Source organism: Rhinolophus hipposideros (assembly GCF_964194185.1).
Source record: "Rhinolophus hipposideros genome assembly, chromosome: 9".
NCBI lineage: Eukaryota > Metazoa > Chordata > Mammalia > Chiroptera > Rhinolophidae > Rhinolophus > Rhinolophus hipposideros.
In genome coordinates, this window is record NC_138055.1 from 7433721 (window position 1) to 7451851 (window position 18131).

Sequence of the window (18131 nt, forward strand, 5' to 3'; positions counted from 1 at the left end):
AACAGAGCATGGTATTTTGGAGGTTCCTGGTGACCTTTTGACACCTCTCCACTTTTGCTCTGGTGAAGGAATAATCCTTCCCACAGACAGTACCAGCAGCAGTGGCAGCAGCAAAAGGACTCCCTGGGAAGGGTCTGGGGAGCAGACAACGCTGCAGCGCTGCAGCGCTCAGGACAGTGTGAGATCCCGCGGAGCTGCCGGGAAGGACTACACTGAGAGAAAGAGACAATACAGAGAGGAAGGGGGATGTGAAGGTGACACTGAGGGTCCCATGTGACCAGGCAGAGAACAAGCCAAGGATACGCAGGACATGGAGGCAGATATAGAGCCGTATAAATAAACACACAGGTAACTATTCACAGACATGGTGTGACAAGAACAGTCACTCAAGCTTTAGCTTGAAAAACCAAACCAAACAAAATGTCATTTAAAAATTTATAATAAAAACTGTCTAAAATATTATCAGTGATGCCTCTGTGCAGTAGGAATAAGGGACAGGCTTTTACTTTGTACCCTATACACTGCTGATTTGTTTTAATTTTCAAATAAATATGTATAACTCACATAATGAAACATTAAAAGATAAAGTGCTAGCATTCTACAGATGAATCATAAAGTTCTCTATGAGTTCAGTGAAGCCTGTTTTAAATTTGTCACGTAGCATAATAAAAAATTTTAGGTTAGGTTCTGATTTAAATCGGTCGAGTTTCTAAAGACACCAAAAACAAAACACCCACTCCACTTATCCACTGCCCCTGCTGTTTAATTTCTACTCAGACTGCTTGTACCTTTAGAATTCACTGACCTTGGAACTGCTTTCTTCCGATACTTCTCCCTCATTGGTTTGCATGGGAACAGACTCTGTGCAAAACTCTGCAGAAACACACAAATACTGCCTAAAAGAGGTAAGAAGAGAAAAAATACGTAAGAAATTCAGCGCAAAAATTTGTATTTTTTTCAAAGATTAGATTGAAATTCTGTTACCGAGACCACAGATACTGTGAAGAACGACCTTAAGTAACGTGTGTGTGTGTGTGTGTGTGTGTGTGTGTGTGTGTTAGGTAAGAAAGAAGGGAGAGGTAGGGAGGGAATTTTCTCCACCTTAGGAGAGGACGGTCAGGAAAGGTTTAAGACATTGCAGTACTGAATAGTTCTAGATAACTTTTCTCATTTGTTTGACTTTTGGCAGAGGTGAGAGTGAAAATCTTCATCAATTCTTCAGTATAAACACTGACCTGTCAGAAAGGATGCCCGCCCGAATAAAGCAGTGATCAGTTGTTATGCTGGCTGCTAGGTTAGGCTACTAAAATTGGCTGGGTTTCTTGGGTTTATAATTTATGCTCAACATTCGTGGTATTTTATAACTTAAATTAAGGTGCCACTAATGACTGACCCCACTTGTTTCATTTTAGGAAAATTTTAATAAACTAAATGTCAGTTAATTTATTTTTATATGAGAACAGGCTATTCATAGGGCGAGACAATAAAAAGCGATAATTTTTCCTTAGAATAAAATGAGTCAAGCAAAAGTTTATTAAAATTTTATGAATTAAAATGCACCAAAAGGAAACTACTAAAAGTTTATGCAACATTCAAATTAACTCATTAAATATTTAATTACTGAGGAATAATTATTCCAACTGACAAAACAAATCTCCAGTTAATACAGGTACAGATATTTTAAAACCTTTCAAATACTTTAAAAGGCTTATAACTACAAAATATGAAAGCTAAAAAGATGCTTGATAGTGTATCTTTTTTTGTGCAGAGAAATCTCTTTATGAATACAGCAACTTGAGGGCCTGGCAATCGGGTTCTAGTGCAAATTGGGTTCTAAGGCTTTCTCTAGCTGGTTTTGCCCCTCACCTGTTTATGATACTTGTGCAACTACGGAATTCTTCTTTCTCTGAAAATTACATTGATAGCACTGAAAAAACTCGGTAACATATTTAGAAAGATTTCATATTCAAATTGCTTCATATTCAAATTGCCCTGCCAAGTTCTTATTGCACTTTACTGAAGTAGAGGTTGTATTTCATAGATGACGTATGACAGGCATGGCTGATCAAGGAAGGCACACCCATTATTTCTGCGCCATTTCCACTTGAATGTGTTGGGGAAAGAGAACTGCTTCTTTCCCCTACTGAGCTTCACTCCTGGTCCTTTCCACCTCCACACACTCTATCCCAGAGGAGGTACAGGATCTTATCTGAATGGTGAGTTCAGAAGGAGAAACGATACATGAGCTCAGCCCCTTCTCTCTCTTCCTTCTGGAAGCCAGCTGTCCCCAGGGAGCATGCCTTCTCCTCGGCTCCTGGCCCCTCACCAGTACCTGTGACCAGGTAAGTCTGTTGAATTCTGAGGGTCTGTGTTAACAAGTTCCCTTGCCTGGAGATATCAGCCACATTCTCCAACAGCTTTATTAATCACAGAGGTGGTCTCCCAAGTGCCGTAATCCTATTTCTCAATTAATATAGAACTCAGCCTAGGGAAAAAGAGTGCTATTTTGGGGGTCTCTCAAAGACCCTAACATCCGGTGCATGAGACTTGAGTCTTGATAAATAGACATGAAGTAAAATTTGACGAGTGAAATACATATGGAGTTTCTGAGGCTTCTGTTGGGGCCAGGACTTTGGGCTTTGGTTTTCAGGGAGGGGGGCAAAGTGTTTCGACCTTGTAGAGGTTTACATTAGGCTACATGAGTGTTCACAGTTGTGTACTAGCTTTGAACTATTGAGGCTGAGTTAGTGTATAATCCATAGGCCACACTGTATTTTGACCTTCGTGGTGACTGTAGTTATGGCAACTTTGCCTTTAGGTGCGTGGCTGTTTCTATAGAGACAATGTCGCAGCACCAGGCACAAAAGCCTTAGCAAAGGCCTGGGGGCTTTGCCAGCCTCTGCAGAGCAACAAGCCAGCCAGCTGTGGTGGTGGTACTGAAAGCTCATATAAATGTCAGCTGCGCAAGTGGCCATAGCATACACTGGCCACTGCGGCCTCAGCACAGGGAAGAGGGCATTCGCAGGCTTGGATGGCTTCAAAGTACTGAAGGCTGCTGTCTGACCTTGAATTATGCAGGCACAGCTTTTCCTATGCATGCATAGCTGAGGCAAAGATGAGACTTCAGGAAAAAAAGACTTAATTCATACAAGCTTTTTAGATATTAGTGAGTAGAACAATTATTTGCTGCATGTAAGCTGCAAGGCAGCTGAATTTCAAACAGCACATGCGCTATAAAACCAGTGAACTTCTATGCGCATGTTTCAATTGTTTTTGCTAGGCTTACATAGACAATTCAAAGGGGAAATGGAAAGTAAGAGGTTTCTCACTATACTTCATACAAGGAAGGAAAGAAGGGAGGGAGAAGAGAGGGAGGCAGGGAGGGAACTTAAAGAGGAAAGGAGGGAACTTGGAACTAGGGTTGCCACGACTAAAAATCCTTAAATTCTGCAAAAAGGAGGTGATGTTTCAAATATTAATCTTTAAAAGAGAAGACTGTGTGCATTAACTGAGTTTTTGCCAGATATGGTAAAGGCACAGTACAAATTTAACCTCTTGCTGGCAGATTTTTCAAAATTGGGTGGGAGTGTCCAAGTCATGGATTCTGGACACTGGAATGGACTAAGTGGGTACCTTGTTGAGGCTCCAACCAAAGGCCTCAGCCATCCTCCCTCCCTCAGTTACCTACATGTCTCGGCTACAGTCTTTGGAAAGACTGAGTACTGTGTTCTGGGAACGTGATTTTATCAGAAACATTGCTCTTGGGCTGGAGGTAGGCTTCCTTTCTGAATTCGACGGCTGTGTGGACAGCGCTGAAATGATTTTGTTTAGCCTTGGCGTTCACATAATTTGTATACTGTTCTGACCCATTTTAGAATCCTCTGGGGACAAAAATCTATCCATAGTCCCAGAGAAGACCTGAGAGGACAGTAGTGGGTAGTGGGGGGGTTGTCCTCAGGAAAGTGGGGGTAGGACTGCCCTGTGACCAGCTCTGCCCTAAAGGAGATGGGCACACCCCCGCTGACCGAGACTTACTGCTTAAGACCACAGCACTAAGCGACAAAAGCTGGCGAGTGTTAGGGGAGGAACACTTCCTCCATATGCAGCTGCATGTCTGTCTGCTACTCCTGGCCGTACCCCATCCCTGATTGCAGCTGTCAGGGTGAAGGGATTGCTCTGATCAGTGAGCCTGGACAAAGAAACGGGGCTCGCAGAGTCCAGTCCCTTCTCCCCCTTCCCCTTGGGGGTACTTACTCTGCTCTGCTTCTTCCTTCTAGGAGGCGGGTCTCTCCTAGTGCTGCTGGGTAAGTAAACCTGTTAGGGGCTGAAGTTAGGTACTAGGAAGCTGACTTGGCCTTAGAGATGAGCCAGTTCTCTTATGCCAATTTTATTAGTTATTAAAGTGAAATTTTGATCTCCACCTGCCTTACTCCTTCATCCTCTATTTCCATTGGTTCAGAACTGGGCAGGGAAGAGAGTATTATTTATTGGGTCCCCTTCAATTCCAACTTACATCTGAAACGTATCCTCTTCAGAAGTAAGTTCAGTTTTCTGTTGGTCTTCCCTTCCCAATTATCCCAGTACCATAATATTAATAATGTACTTTACTTCATACGCTTATTGAGCTCCATTTCTAGCGACACTATACTCCACATCACTCAGGCAAATCTTCTCTCCATTCTCTCCATACAACTGGCTAACACAGTCCATACCTTATTTAAAATCCCTTCCCTTCATCACCAATCCACATCTCTATCCCTCTAACATTCAGTCAATTTGTATTTCTAAAAATCTTTCCGGATTAACACAATATAATCTGCCTATTGACCATATGTCATATCGATACCTATTTTTCTGTTTGTCCGTTATTTAACTGGCTCTCATATTTTTGTTGTTTTGGAACTATTTTTAATACTTTTTATGGGTTTCTTGAAAAAGCCTTGATAACATTCTTGTTTGAAGGCTGGCTTATAGTTGTGTCTAAGGGTCTAGGCCAGTTTTACTGTCCTTTTGACAAAATGGAGGGAGACTAAAGTAGGCAATGCAAAAATATATGGTTAAGCTAGAGGTGTCACTTGGGAAGTGACACAGGGTCCAGTGTATCGGTGCTAAGAGAGTGATGAAAAAGTGAATGCAAAGTCCACTTATGTGAAAATTAACTGGAGGGGTGACCAAGTGGTAAAGCTATCAAAGGTGAAATGACAACATAAGCATTTGATTTCTGTTGCAGCATATCATGTCACCTCAGAGCTGTCACCAGCTTGTCATACATGGCAACTGAAAGATAGTTTTGACCTGGCACAGTGCTTCAGCACACACAGGACAGGACTCAACCAATGTTAATGACCAAATATGAGTCATGTCGTACAGCCTCTGTGGTAGGGCTTCTCTAAAAGTTGGCAAACACATTAGTATTTTCAAAGCCCTTAGGCTTTTGCTCTCATCTGTCTCTGCAGCGACACTGGCCAGGCCTGTCTCAGCCATACTGAACTACTCCTACTTCGCAAATATGCCAGACTGTTTCAGGTGTCCGTGTTTCTGGTCACAGTACTCCCTCTGCCTTTACTTTCTCTGATACCGCCAGGGAGCACCCTATTCCTCATTCAAGAAAGTATTTCCTGGTCCATCTCTAGGGAGAACCGACGGTTCCTTCCTCGGTGGCCCCAGTGGACCTTGTTTGAGTCCTAGTAGAGGATCTGTAACACTTTACTGGAGTTCTCTCTTGCATAGATGCCTTCCCTATTAAACTGTCAACCCTTTGATACCAGGCACGCTATCTCATTAACCTGTGTATTCAGAGTTTACTTATAAGTGTGTACCTGGCATTCAACAGGTATTCAATAAATTTCTATGTAAGAACGACTGAATTAATCAACTAAAGTGCTTTGCAATTAAATTGCAATAGATATCAATTCAATAAATATTTACTGGTCCCTACCATATGCCAGATGGTGCTGGGTTGGTGTGGTGTAGTAGAATGAGCTTTGGCTTTGAAGGAGCAAAATCATTACTCTTTGATGTTTATTAGCTGTGTCATCTTGGGCAAGTTACCTGACTTTCTAATTTTCATTATTTTCATCTATAAACTGGTCAGGTGGAGGTGTTATAAAGGTTAAATTAAATAATATATGTACAGCACTGAACAAGGTAAGGTGCCAGAAGCAGCCAATTGGCTAAAAAAAAACAAACAATTCATTCCCGTCTATGAAATCTCAAAGGGTTTATAGGCTAGTAAAGGAGACAGACAAATAAATAACTCTAATATAAAACAATGAATGCTGTATTATTGTAATAGTAGGTACTCCCAGAACATAGATGAAAAAGAAATTCTGCCAAGAGTGTCTAAGAGAAGGGGTTAATAGGAAAGATCTAAGGAAGACAGCAAGTTGCACTCTTCTCCCCTCTTTCAAACTCTAAGCAAAGAGAAAAGAAAGCATAAACCAAGGCACAGAGCTGTGAGAAATAACTAAATATCTGGGAAATAGAAAAGCGTCTGGTAAGGTTAACAGATAGGAAAGGTTTACTAAAAAAGAAGCCAGAGACGTTGATTGGATTAGGTTTGAAGGGGTTGGTAGGATGACATCTGCCACAACTGGGAGCCATGAGAGGTGTTTAAGCAACGAGTGACACGTCTAATCTACCACTGAGAAAGCTGACTCGGGCAGGAGTGTGGACCACAGACTGGAGCAGGGACAGATGGGGGCAGAGAAGCCCGGCATACACTCACAGAAAACTGAGGAACTGCTCAGCCTAGTAACAAAGTCTAGCTTTATAAAAGAATGAGGAACCATGTGTCAGTATCCATCTAAACACAAGTACTTTTTAAAGGGACCTCCCAACATAGAACTGCAAAGGGCTGATGTGGAGGCCATTTTGAATACCCTTCTGTAAGAACTCTGGAAAGGAGCAATAATGTCAAAATATACTTTTCTTCTTTTTAAAGATGAAGATTCTCCCATTTCATTGCCAACACCCAGCGGATACAAATTTCAAAACACTTACCTTTGACAGTATCCTGGGGCAACACACGCCCGTGAAGATGAGTCTAGACTACATTCAGTGCAAAAACCAAAACCCTGAAAAGAGAGAAAAATCACAGTGAGCCACACACTCGCAGCAAGACGCCCCAGCAAGCAGCAGAGCGCAAGTTCTGAGTTCGGGCCGCCTGGTGCAAACCCAGGCTCACTCTTTAGCCCGCGCAGCGCCCTAAGCTCTCGAGCCTCAGCTGCCTCACAGAGCTCTTTGGAAATTTAAGTGAAATATGTGTGAAATACTTAGTACAGGGAGGGCACCAACCCCATGCTCCACAAACGCAAGTGGTTATTAAGAATGTGAACTGAAACACTTTCTGAAGAAACATGAAAACCTTTATTAATTACTTTACCTTATTTGTTCTACCAGAAAAATACCAAATCGTCTTTTCAACTTCTCCATTTCACATGAGGATGTCTCAGTATCACTTGGGACTCAATGCGTCCCAAACTGCCCTCTTCGTCCCCACCCAGACCTCGTCCTCCTGTCTCCACTGCCTCAATTGAGGGCGCCACCCTCCACCCAGCTGCTTGCATCAGAACGTCAGACTCATCCTGGATTTCGCCCCCGACCCGTCCTCGCGGAGCCCATCAGCAAGTCCTGTCGTTTCTGCTTTCACAGTATTTCGTAATCCTTCGTTTTCATCGCCAGCATCGTTTCTAGCTCATGGAGGCCTCTTAGCTGGTGTCCCTGAGCCTACTCTTGCTCCTCCCCAGTCAATTCCAAAATAATTGCTGGAATGGCCTCTTCAAAATCAAATGGGATCATACAGCAAGAGGCAGTGAAAATTTTATTTCACGTTGGAATGTCTCTTTATATATGTATGAAATGACAGTCATTTATTATATTATTAGACATTAGTGATCCCAAGCCAGTGCCTTCGTTTTACAATGGCAAAAACAAATGTCAGAAGGACATCCAGCTCAAGGTTGGACGTGTGTGTGTGTGTGTGTGTGTGTGTGTGTGTGTGAAGGTGGGCAAAACAATGCTGGACGAGCCTGGCAGAAGCACCTGTGAATAGCATCCACACTGCTGTCAGAAAACCCGTCACTATTTGGAAACTGACCCCTTAGTTTCAACTTAATGTTTCTGTCCAGGAAAGTGCATTCCATCCCCCATGCCTTCAGATTTTAAGTTACAGCTTTGGTCCCACATTATGTCACAATGTCTGAGGTGCTGCTTTGGTGAACCTTGAAAGCATCTTGTCGCCCTCTTATCTGTCATCACCTCTATGTTAGCTTATTGTTTAAGTGTCTGAATAAGTAAATCTCAGATGAAATTGTGCAGTGATGCACATTAGTAATATTTTAATTATTATCCCTTCCTCCTACTATACACAGCGCCGTCCCAGCAATCTTCCTTTCTTAAAGGCAGATTTGACCTCTGAGTATATCACTGCCCAAGTTCAGGCGAGAGCTACCCATGACCTTTGGGGTGAAATTCCAGATCTTGCCAGCCGCATCATCCCTTCACATTCTATTCAGATGGGTTGCACATGGTTTCCTTGCCCACAATACATGCACTAATGTCTCTGAGGGCCCTTTGCCCAATTCCCTTCCACTCCTCTGTGAAGATCTGCCTCAGGTGTCATCTCCTGAGAATCTTCTGTACCTGCCTTGGCTGCACTAAGTGTCCCTCCACTGAGATACACCATATGATAGTGGTAATATCTGTGGGTCTGTTTTCTTCACTCAAGAGGAGCTCCGTGACAATAAGGGCTATCTATGTCTTACCCAGCTTGGAATTCAGTATCGGGTAGGAGTTCCATAAACAGAAGCTGAACTGAATTCCGACGTGGGTTCTTCAGTGCTATGCGTCCCCACTGAATGGCACTGGGGAAAGGTGAAGAAGCCAGCTGCAACCTCCAAAACGGGTCTAGTCCCCACGGAGGATATGAGCTGTGTGGTGACCCTCAGCACCTCAGAGAAAGACTGGATTCTTTCATTTTTTTTGTCAACCACAGACTACCAAGATAACAACCTAATTTTCAATTCTCTATTCTGATTAGTTTCTGCCCACGTTAAACATGACTTCTTCTCTAGACTTATGAGAAGTCTAAACTCCGTGCCAACTTCATAAAGTATCTCATTATTCCATTATCTTGTTAACAGACAAGCTTAGGACACAGTGGCCAGCTCAGGCCTCTGCCTGCTTAGCAGCTGGTAGCAGACACTCGCTGGTGTTCGGCGAGGGCAAAGGAGTTAAAGCAAGGGAGAGGCCGGCGAGGGAAACTAGGCAGCGTTCCACGTACTCTGCAGCACACCAGCTTCATTACGCTCTCTGTAGGGCTGGGACCTCCGTATCAGATGTTCTTGGACTCAAGATACAAATAAAATTTAATTCTAAAATCAACATTTGAAATGATCTAGTTGAAGTTATCTGCAGCGCTGTTTTCCTTCTGAGGTATGGGCAATGGCAAATGACTTCAAAACACCACTGTGAACTATTCAGAACTGCACTGCATAGTTCTGATCATGGACAGCCATAGTAAACTATGGTGAACCCTTCTAGTTTCCTCTGCTCTTGCACAGTAACTGACTGATCTTGAAATTCACACAGAGAATGGGAAGGTTCCGTGATCTTGGACTAAATCAACCCGGGGACCGACTAAACTGCCAAGTAGACTTTAGGAGTTCCTCCATCACCAAGTACCTAACTAAACTCACAGGATGGAATCAGAACTGGATCTTTCCAAGGGAATATGGCCAAATTAAACAAATACAGATGCAATAAACTATATTTATTAATATCACCTCTGATGTGGTAGGGTTTCATTTTCAAACTTGATTATTTAGCATGATGCTTTTAAATTAAGTCTCACTTCAAAAAAGTCAAGCAATATGGATAAGGCCCTTGACCAGTCTTCTCTGCCCCAGCCTGGTCTTCCCAGATTTATCGTTGTTTACCTGTCTGATATCCAGCGTAATTCTTGGGAGGCAGACTATTAAGACTATACTATGAACTTTGAATTGAATCACAAAAACCACTGAAAACCCTGACTGTCTAAATCACTGGCAGGTAGCCCCACTTCAAGCAAGACATCAGGACGAGAAGCCTTAAGTGAAGCGGCAGATGTGAGGGAGGGGCAAGACACCAGCAAGGAGGCCAGGAAGGTCTTCCCAGGAGCCTTGGGGCAGACAGGAGGGCACCACAAGTCCAGCTCTGTGAGCGGGTCACCCAGCCCAACTGGGCAAGAAGGAGCCTATCTAATTAAGGAACACAAATGATAGTGACAAACACCTACACGCACAGATAGAGGAAGATGTGCTACAGGTAGATGGGTTTATCCAGTCGCCAGGACACAAGAGTAACTTTTATTCCAAGATCTTTGCTATTTCAGGTCACTTCAGTTCAAAGCTTTGGAAATTCTATAAAAATATTCAACTCCATTCATTCCTGAAAACAACCCCTTTAACCCTAAAACCACCTCGAGTTTTTCTGTCCTCCCTCCCCTTTCCTCTCCTAGTCAAGCTTTTTTAAAAAGAAATTTTTATTCGTGGTCTCAACCATCACAGTGTGATTTCTTTCCCTATCAATCCCAGTTGCTAAATGCAATGGATTTTATTCAAATGTTCTGCTTTAACTGGCATTTAAAAATTAGAATGACCTGAAACTCTTGTCATCTGGGAGCTCCTGTCCTATGTGGATATTAAGGATACTGCAGACCCAGCCACGGGGCCAGAAGCACCTTATTTTCGCTCCTGGTCCCGTGGCTGAGTCTGGGTCCTCCCATCTGCCTGGTATGCAGCCAGTCCATGCTCTTTGTCAGTACTGCTGATTTTCAGATTCCCAGCAGCACCTGGGTGGTGCTGGGGGAGGAGCTACTGCTTTTACACGTGGGGGTGAGGGTGGGGGAACAGGGGTCATGGAGAGGGAACCAAATTCAACTCCTGGCTTCAAGGATTGAGCCTAGTTCTGATGCCCAAACTGACATGGAGCATGTTTAGTCCTTTTACCCGACAGAAGGGGCAAAATCCGTTACTTCTGCTACCTCTTAGACCATTTCTTTCCAGTCCCTTTTGATGGACATTCTTCCTCTGCTTGACCTTTCATTACTGGTGTGTTCCTCAAGAGTTCATCCTCCCCTTTCTCCATTTATTATATATACATGTCCTTATCCTCTCCTATAGATTTAACTACTACCTGTATCTTGATGACTCCCAAATCTCTCCCCAGTGCTGACCTTTCCTACAATCTTCAAGGCCATCTATCTATACAACTGCCTTTGTATGGGGACATACAAATGTCAGGGGACTTCTCCACCTCATGTCCCACAGGTCCCCATAACATAACTAAAACTAAAATAACCTTCCCCCAAACTGTATCCTCCTTCTGCCTCACTTGGAAATATTATACTATCCTCTCACTCAAAGAAAAATCTAGGACCATCATCAGCATCGTCTTCTCACCAAACTCTATCAATTCTAATCCCCACATATTTCAGTGTGTATTTTCTTCCCCGTTCCTACTGCCATGGCCTTAGTTCTGCAATAGTTTCTCATCAGATTTATTCCAACTGTTTTATTAATAGTTTTCTGCCCTCAAGACCAACCCCACCTCTGCTGCCCTGAGAATCACCTTTACAAAGTGCAAACCCACACTGCCCTTGCAATGTCTCTCATCCATCTTCGAGATAAAATCCCATTTCCAATGTGTGGTCCACAAGGCCCCGTACCAGTTCACCTCTCGGCTTCATCTCACAAAACCACACTGCTGTCAGTTTCCCTTAAGCACCGCATGGTTTCACGTGCCTCTGACCCTGCACATGCTGTTTCCACTTGGACTGTCTTCCCACTCACAGGGCAAATTCTTTTTCAACCTTCAAGATGCAGGCATAGAGAAACCTTTTCTAGGAAGTCTTTCTTGATTCCTCTCTCTTGCTGCAGGATGGGTCCTTCCTCTGAGTTAGCAACTGGGCTTGGCACATATTTCCCCGAGGCTTGTGTACATTGTGTATACTACTAGGTTTTATCAGCTTCCTGAAGACAGGCTCTAAGTCTGATTTATCACTGTATCACCATCATTTAAAACAGTACTAGTGCAAAGAACATCCCCATAAACTCTTATGGAATAAACACACACTTTGGGGGAAAAAATAAACTCAATACAATAGTCTTGGTTTATTCAAATGAGGATACTGCTTATAAGTTATAACTGTATGTCCAGGGCTACAGTACAGACTCCATCCATCCATCCATTCATTCATTCATTCAGTGAATGAACCACCCAGGTACCATGCTCTGTTCTAGAACACTATGGTAAAGTAATGCCAGGGTCTCAGGCCAGTGTGGTATTTGCGTGGGACCTTCAGACTTCCAGGGAGAGCCTGTGCGCAAACTTTGGAACAGCAGGACCCTGGCATAAAGATGTTAAATTTATTCTTACATCTTCTTAGCAAGGGTTGCCTGAGAAAAACAAACTCAGTCTGAAGCAGGGGTGAAGACAAAGGCAAGTGCCTCACCTTCAGCGACTAACCCAGTTTGGTCAACTAATTAATGCTCTCTAGCTTAGTCCAGGAAAACTTGCCAATTCTTTACCAGAAAGGCACGCTACCTTCTGAAGACTAAAACAACTGCTAGTCACTTGGTGGTGGGGGCGGGGATGGCAAGGACTAGCCGTAATAAGAAGAGCAGAAGCAGCTACTCAACAGCTTTGCTAAACGCTTACTAAGCGCCCAGCACTACACTCGGCCTGTGGCCACCAACAAGAGCCTGTGGCCAGGTTTTACTGCCATTGTTGGACACATAAAAATTAAATAGATTAACATGCTCAGCTTTTATAGCCAATTATTGATGATCTATGATCAAAAATCCTTTATTCTTTTTCCCTATTGTACATTAATTTAATGTTTTTTTTTTTAATCAAATAGCTACTTCTACTAAGGTTCACAAAATTTTAACTGCGTTTTGGTTCTACAATAAACCAGTGAGTTTGGGGAATTTTAATATTGATATTGAAAATAATAATACGAATAACCATTACCAACTGTTTATGCTGTGTTCAGCAGTATATATCATGAACGTCTCAAAAAACTCTCACTTAAGATTTCCCCGTCCTCAGAGGTCTTACACTACTGATAAGGGGGAGAAAACTAGCACGCCAAACAATTCCAGAAAAAAACAAGCATGAAGCTATGCAGCACAGAAATTTAGAGAACATAGAAAAAAAGTGGGCTAGACAAGCTGTGCAGCCCTCAGAGAGAAACTGGGATTCCAACCGGAACTGACAGCGGTTAAAGCAATGATTCTCAAACTTTTTGGTCTCAGGACTGCTTCAGAATTTTAAAAATTATTGAGGACTCCAAAGAGCTTTTGTTTATGTGGGTTAATTGTCAGTATTTACCACATTAAAAATTAAACTATGAAAATTTAAAAATATTCGTAAGTATTCGTTTAAAAATATTAAACAATTACATGTTAAACATTTTTAAATTAAAAATATTTTAAAGGATAAAAATTTGGAGAAAAGTGCCATTGTTTTACATTTTTGCAAATATCTTTAATACCTGGCTTAAGAGACAACAGCTGGACCCTAGGATCTGCTTCTGCATTCAATCTTTTGCAGTCTCACATGTCACGTAGCCTCTGGAAAACTCCACTGCACAATCATGAGAGAATGAGTTAAAAGGTTTATCATCTTAGTACTAAAAAAATAGTTGTGACTTCACACACCCCCGAAAGGGTCTGGATTGGGGAGCGGGGAGGGATCCCCAGACCAAATTTTGGCTAATTATTAATTTTAAAAGAGAAAGAAAATGGGTTCTGTGATCTAATAAGCAAGGGCTGGGCAGGAAGGAAGTGTGTGGTTCGAAAGCCATAACTTCCACGTACGCAACTCTTATTCCTAACATTTTGGAGCTACAACCAAGCTCACCTCCATTGTGAATCTCAGAGACACAAACGGCAGGGCAAGGTGGGGTTCTGGTGACAGCGGGACAAGGAGCCTCTCCCTCAGCAAGTCCCCCAGCAACATTCCCTGAAGGCCACGTCAGGTTTTCCTCTGTGGCGCCTACCCTGTGCTCTCCTCCTAGAAGCTGTAAATGGCTCACGAGAAACTGCCTCGCATGGCTTCCCGAGGCTGTGTTTACTGAGTGAAAAATCATCTCACTGCTACCGGCTCCAATACGGGAGACATTTCTTGGTCTGGCTGTCGTAAAAAGCAAATTTAACATCAGCCACGTAGCCAGGTTTTTCCTGCCAATAATCATGGGAGTCTGCTCCCCCGTTCCCGGGCATCTTGTGCACTGTAAAAACAGTTCCTGCAGCTTCATATGTCACGGATCTAGTTGCCATAAAATGAAAACATTTTCTTCATATTTTGTGGCACAAACTAAAAGCATTCTGGATGTGGTTTGCATACAGTCCATCTCTGGCCAAAAGGGAGGTTTAATTATGTGGACAGACAGAGCAAGGGAGGTGGCTGTAACCATGGTTAAACTGTTTTTATCATCAAAGTCAATGTTTGATAATGGATGTTTTTAATTTAAAATTTTACCATGATTAATTCTCTAAAATTAATATGCAATAAGCACAATTGTTCATTTTATGCAGCAAGTTTTCACTTGTCTTAACAGTATTTTATAGTTGAGAAAAGCAGATGAAACAGAAGCTTCTTTTTTGAACTGTTAAATTAAAAAAAAAAAAAAGAAAAAACCATGACTCTATATAGTTTTTCAGTTGTGCTTTTTTTTTGTAGTAAACATATTTATTAAGGCCCCTTTACAGAACAGATCATTCTGAAGTCAAAGTGAAACTAAAACTCTGAAAGATTTCTGCTCTGGGAATGGTAAACTAGGTAATTCAGACCAACTAATGCTCAGGACAATCAGAAAATCTGGACAAAATGTAAAAAATATTTTGAAGGCAGAGGAGCACTAACAAGTTAATTAGGAATTACCATATACAAAAATCAATTTCAGGTGAACTACACACCCAAATGTGAAAGATAAATAATAAAGCTTTTTGAAGATAACATAGGAGTAGGGAGGGATCTCTTACACAGGACACAAAAAATACCTATTATTAAAAAATAAATATGACTATATAAAAATTCAGAATTTTTGTTCATCAAAAGACATACTCAAGAAAGTGAGAAAGTAGAACACATAAAACCAATAAAGGGCTCATATTCGAAATAACAGAGAGTTCTAAAAGTTAAAAACAAAAGAGATAACTCAATAGGAAAATGGGCAAGAGATTAGATGAGGCACATTGCCAAACAAACAAACAAAAAACTACACAATCTAAATGTCCAATAAACATATGAAAAATGTCAAGTCTCAACAGTAAGTGAGAAAGTAAAAAAAAAAATCATGATGCCAGAATAGCTACAAATTTTAGTCTGCTACCATGTTTCCCTGAAAATAAGACCAGGTCTTACATTAATTTTTGCTACAAAAGATGCATTAGGGCGTATTTTCAGGGGATGTCTTAGTTTTTCATATACAACAGTCTACATTTATCCAAATACAGTCACGTCATCTTCTGGAACATCATCAGAACGTACTAAATGCGTCCATCTGGCTGACAATCTTAACTGGGGCTTATTTTTGGGGGTAGGTCTTATTTTCAGGGAAACACAGTAATAACAGGTGTTGCTGAGGAAACGGAACAGAAGGAACTCTGATAGTCCACTTGTGTGTGAGTTGTTATATCCACTTTGGAATACAGTTTGGCATTATTCTTCTGAAGTTAAAGACAAACATCATGATCCAACAATGACATTCCCTGCTTTATACCCTGCAGACTTCATGGACATGTGCACCAAAAGACACATATAAAAATATTCAGAGCAGCACCATTCACAATAGTTTCCAACTGGGAACAACCCAAGTATTCTCAATAGTGAAACAGATAAATACGCATTCTGGCATATTCATAAAATGAAATACCATACAGTACCGAAAATGAAACAGCAGCCCACAACAACATGGGTGAATCTCGCAAACATAATGACCAGATACAAAAAATTCATAGCATGTGACTCTGTGTTCAGAATCAGCCCAAACTATAACGTTTAGAGGTACATATGGGTGGTAAAAGTAGAAAGAAAAGAAAGAAATCAGAAGAGCTGTTACTTGTAGGTGGGAAGAGAGGGGCAATGACTAGCAAAGGTCACTAAGAAGGGGCTACAGGATCCCAGCAATGTCCTATTTCTTGACCTCAGAGGTAGTTTTTTTAAATGATTCATTAAGTTTTACATTTGTATTTTATGTACTTTTCTGGTTCTGTGATATATTTCACAATAAAAAAGAATGAAAGCAAGAAAAAGAAAATAATTACTAAGAAAAATGGTATCTTTGGTATAACATTAAAAATGAAGATCACAGGACCCAAGCTCCTTAAATGGCATCTGGCCCTTCTTTATCCAGCCCGATCTTTCTAGTCTCATCTCTTGCCACCCACCATTCTTCACAAGTAGTCTGCCATACTTGCTCTCAACCTGTGATTCCTTTTTACCTTAACGCATGATATTTCTCTGTCTAAAAAACCATGTAGACATATCCCAATCTCCTGCCAGACTAAGTATAAACTGTCATTCAAGACACAGCCTGGATGTCATCTCCTGTGAGAAACTTCTTCAGGAGACACAGAGTCTAGAGGCACATTGCTTGGTTCAAATTCCAGACCTGCCGTTTACTGGTGGGGTGACCTTGGTCAAATTACCAACCTTAGTTTTGTAACTTCTTCATTTGTAAAATAGGATAAAAATATGACCTGCCTCACTGGGTGGTTGTGAAGATGAAATGGAGAAGTATATGCAAAGTGCTTGGGACATGCCTGGGAGAGAGTAAGCACTAGGCATTAGCTATTATTATTAACTAGGTATTAGCTAACATTATTATCAATAACACACTGGTAATGTCCTGCCTACCCCTAAAGCCCCTCCCCCTTACCTACTCTTGCTCTGGGTTCCCACGGCTCAGTAACATAGGTTATGTGCTTGTATACAGCTCTTACGGATAATTTCTGGAGAGTTAAATCTTACACATCTCCACCCCCATCATCCATCATAGAGCCGGGTATGTACTAGGTGCTCCATGAGTATCTGTGGATGAATAAACTACAAAGACTTCAGATGTGGGTCTGTATCACATAGAAGAGTAGTCCTTGATGTTGCCCTATCCTGTGTGTACTGTAGACCACAAACTGGAGGCACAGTCTGGATGAGACTCCTGTGGCAATGACCTCAGAATATAGGTGGAGACGCCATCTGAGAACAGATGAGGGACAAGTAATAGTACTTGTCCTACCTACTGTTGTGAGACTACTGTGTGAGGCTCAAATAATAATGACTATGCAAATATATTCTTAAGTGTGAATCTTTACTACATGAGGTTCAATTACCTTAATAAAACAACAGGATTATTGTCGAATTGCAAGTCTGTAAAGGGCTTTAAGGGGCAATAAGGAATTAATATAATGTAAAAATGCAATCTGATATGGTCTAAGATAAAATTTTAATTTGGGGGTTAAAATATTTTGCAATGAAATTTCCCGATTTTCTCATTTGGTTATTAATTATTTATGTAATATCAAAACAAACATTTGTGTATGTGAATATTCACAGCAGCAATTATTCATAATACCCCCTAAGTGGAAACAATCCAAATGGCCATCAACTGGTGAATGGATAAACAAAACTACGGTACATCCACATAGTAGAAAACCACTTGGCAACAAAAAGGGAAGAACTACTGGTACATACTATGACATAGGCGAACCTCAGAATCATTATGCTCGTTGAAAAGAAACCATCTCCAAAAGGCCACATATTGTATGACTCCGTTTACATGAAATGTTCAGAAAAGGCAAATCTATACAGACAGAAAGTATATTAGTGGTTATCTGGGGATGAGAGTGGGAATGGAGACTCACAGCAAACACGCATAAAGGGTCTCTTTGGGATGATGGAAATGTTCTAAAATTGGGTTATGATGATGATTACACAACTATGCAAATTTACTAATATACAATGTTTTAATTGTATACCAAGAATGGGTGAATTTTATGGTATGTAAATTATACCTCAATAAAGTTGTTTTTTAAAAACAAATATTTGGCATGCTTTTACAGCCAGCTATATAACTCCCACATCTT

General features: G+C 41.4%; 1 protein-coding gene across 2 annotated transcripts in view; it reads right to left on the reverse strand.

Annotated features, from left to right (window-relative positions):
- The window catches only part of TNRC6B (trinucleotide repeat containing adaptor 6B), a 218437-nt gene that overhangs the window by 158150 nt on the left and 42156 nt on the right, over nt 1–18131 (reverse strand). For both annotated transcript variants that reach the window (XM_081058640.1, XM_081058642.1), the window contains 2 exons: nt 7003–7076; nt 806–896 (listed from right to left, as the gene is read on the reverse strand). In XM_081058640.1, coding sequence (XP_080914766.1) covers nt 806–850 — 45 coding nt within the window. In that variant the 5' untranslated portion in view covers nt 851–896; nt 7003–7076. The remainder of the gene's footprint in view (nt 1–805; nt 897–7002; nt 7077–18131) is intronic.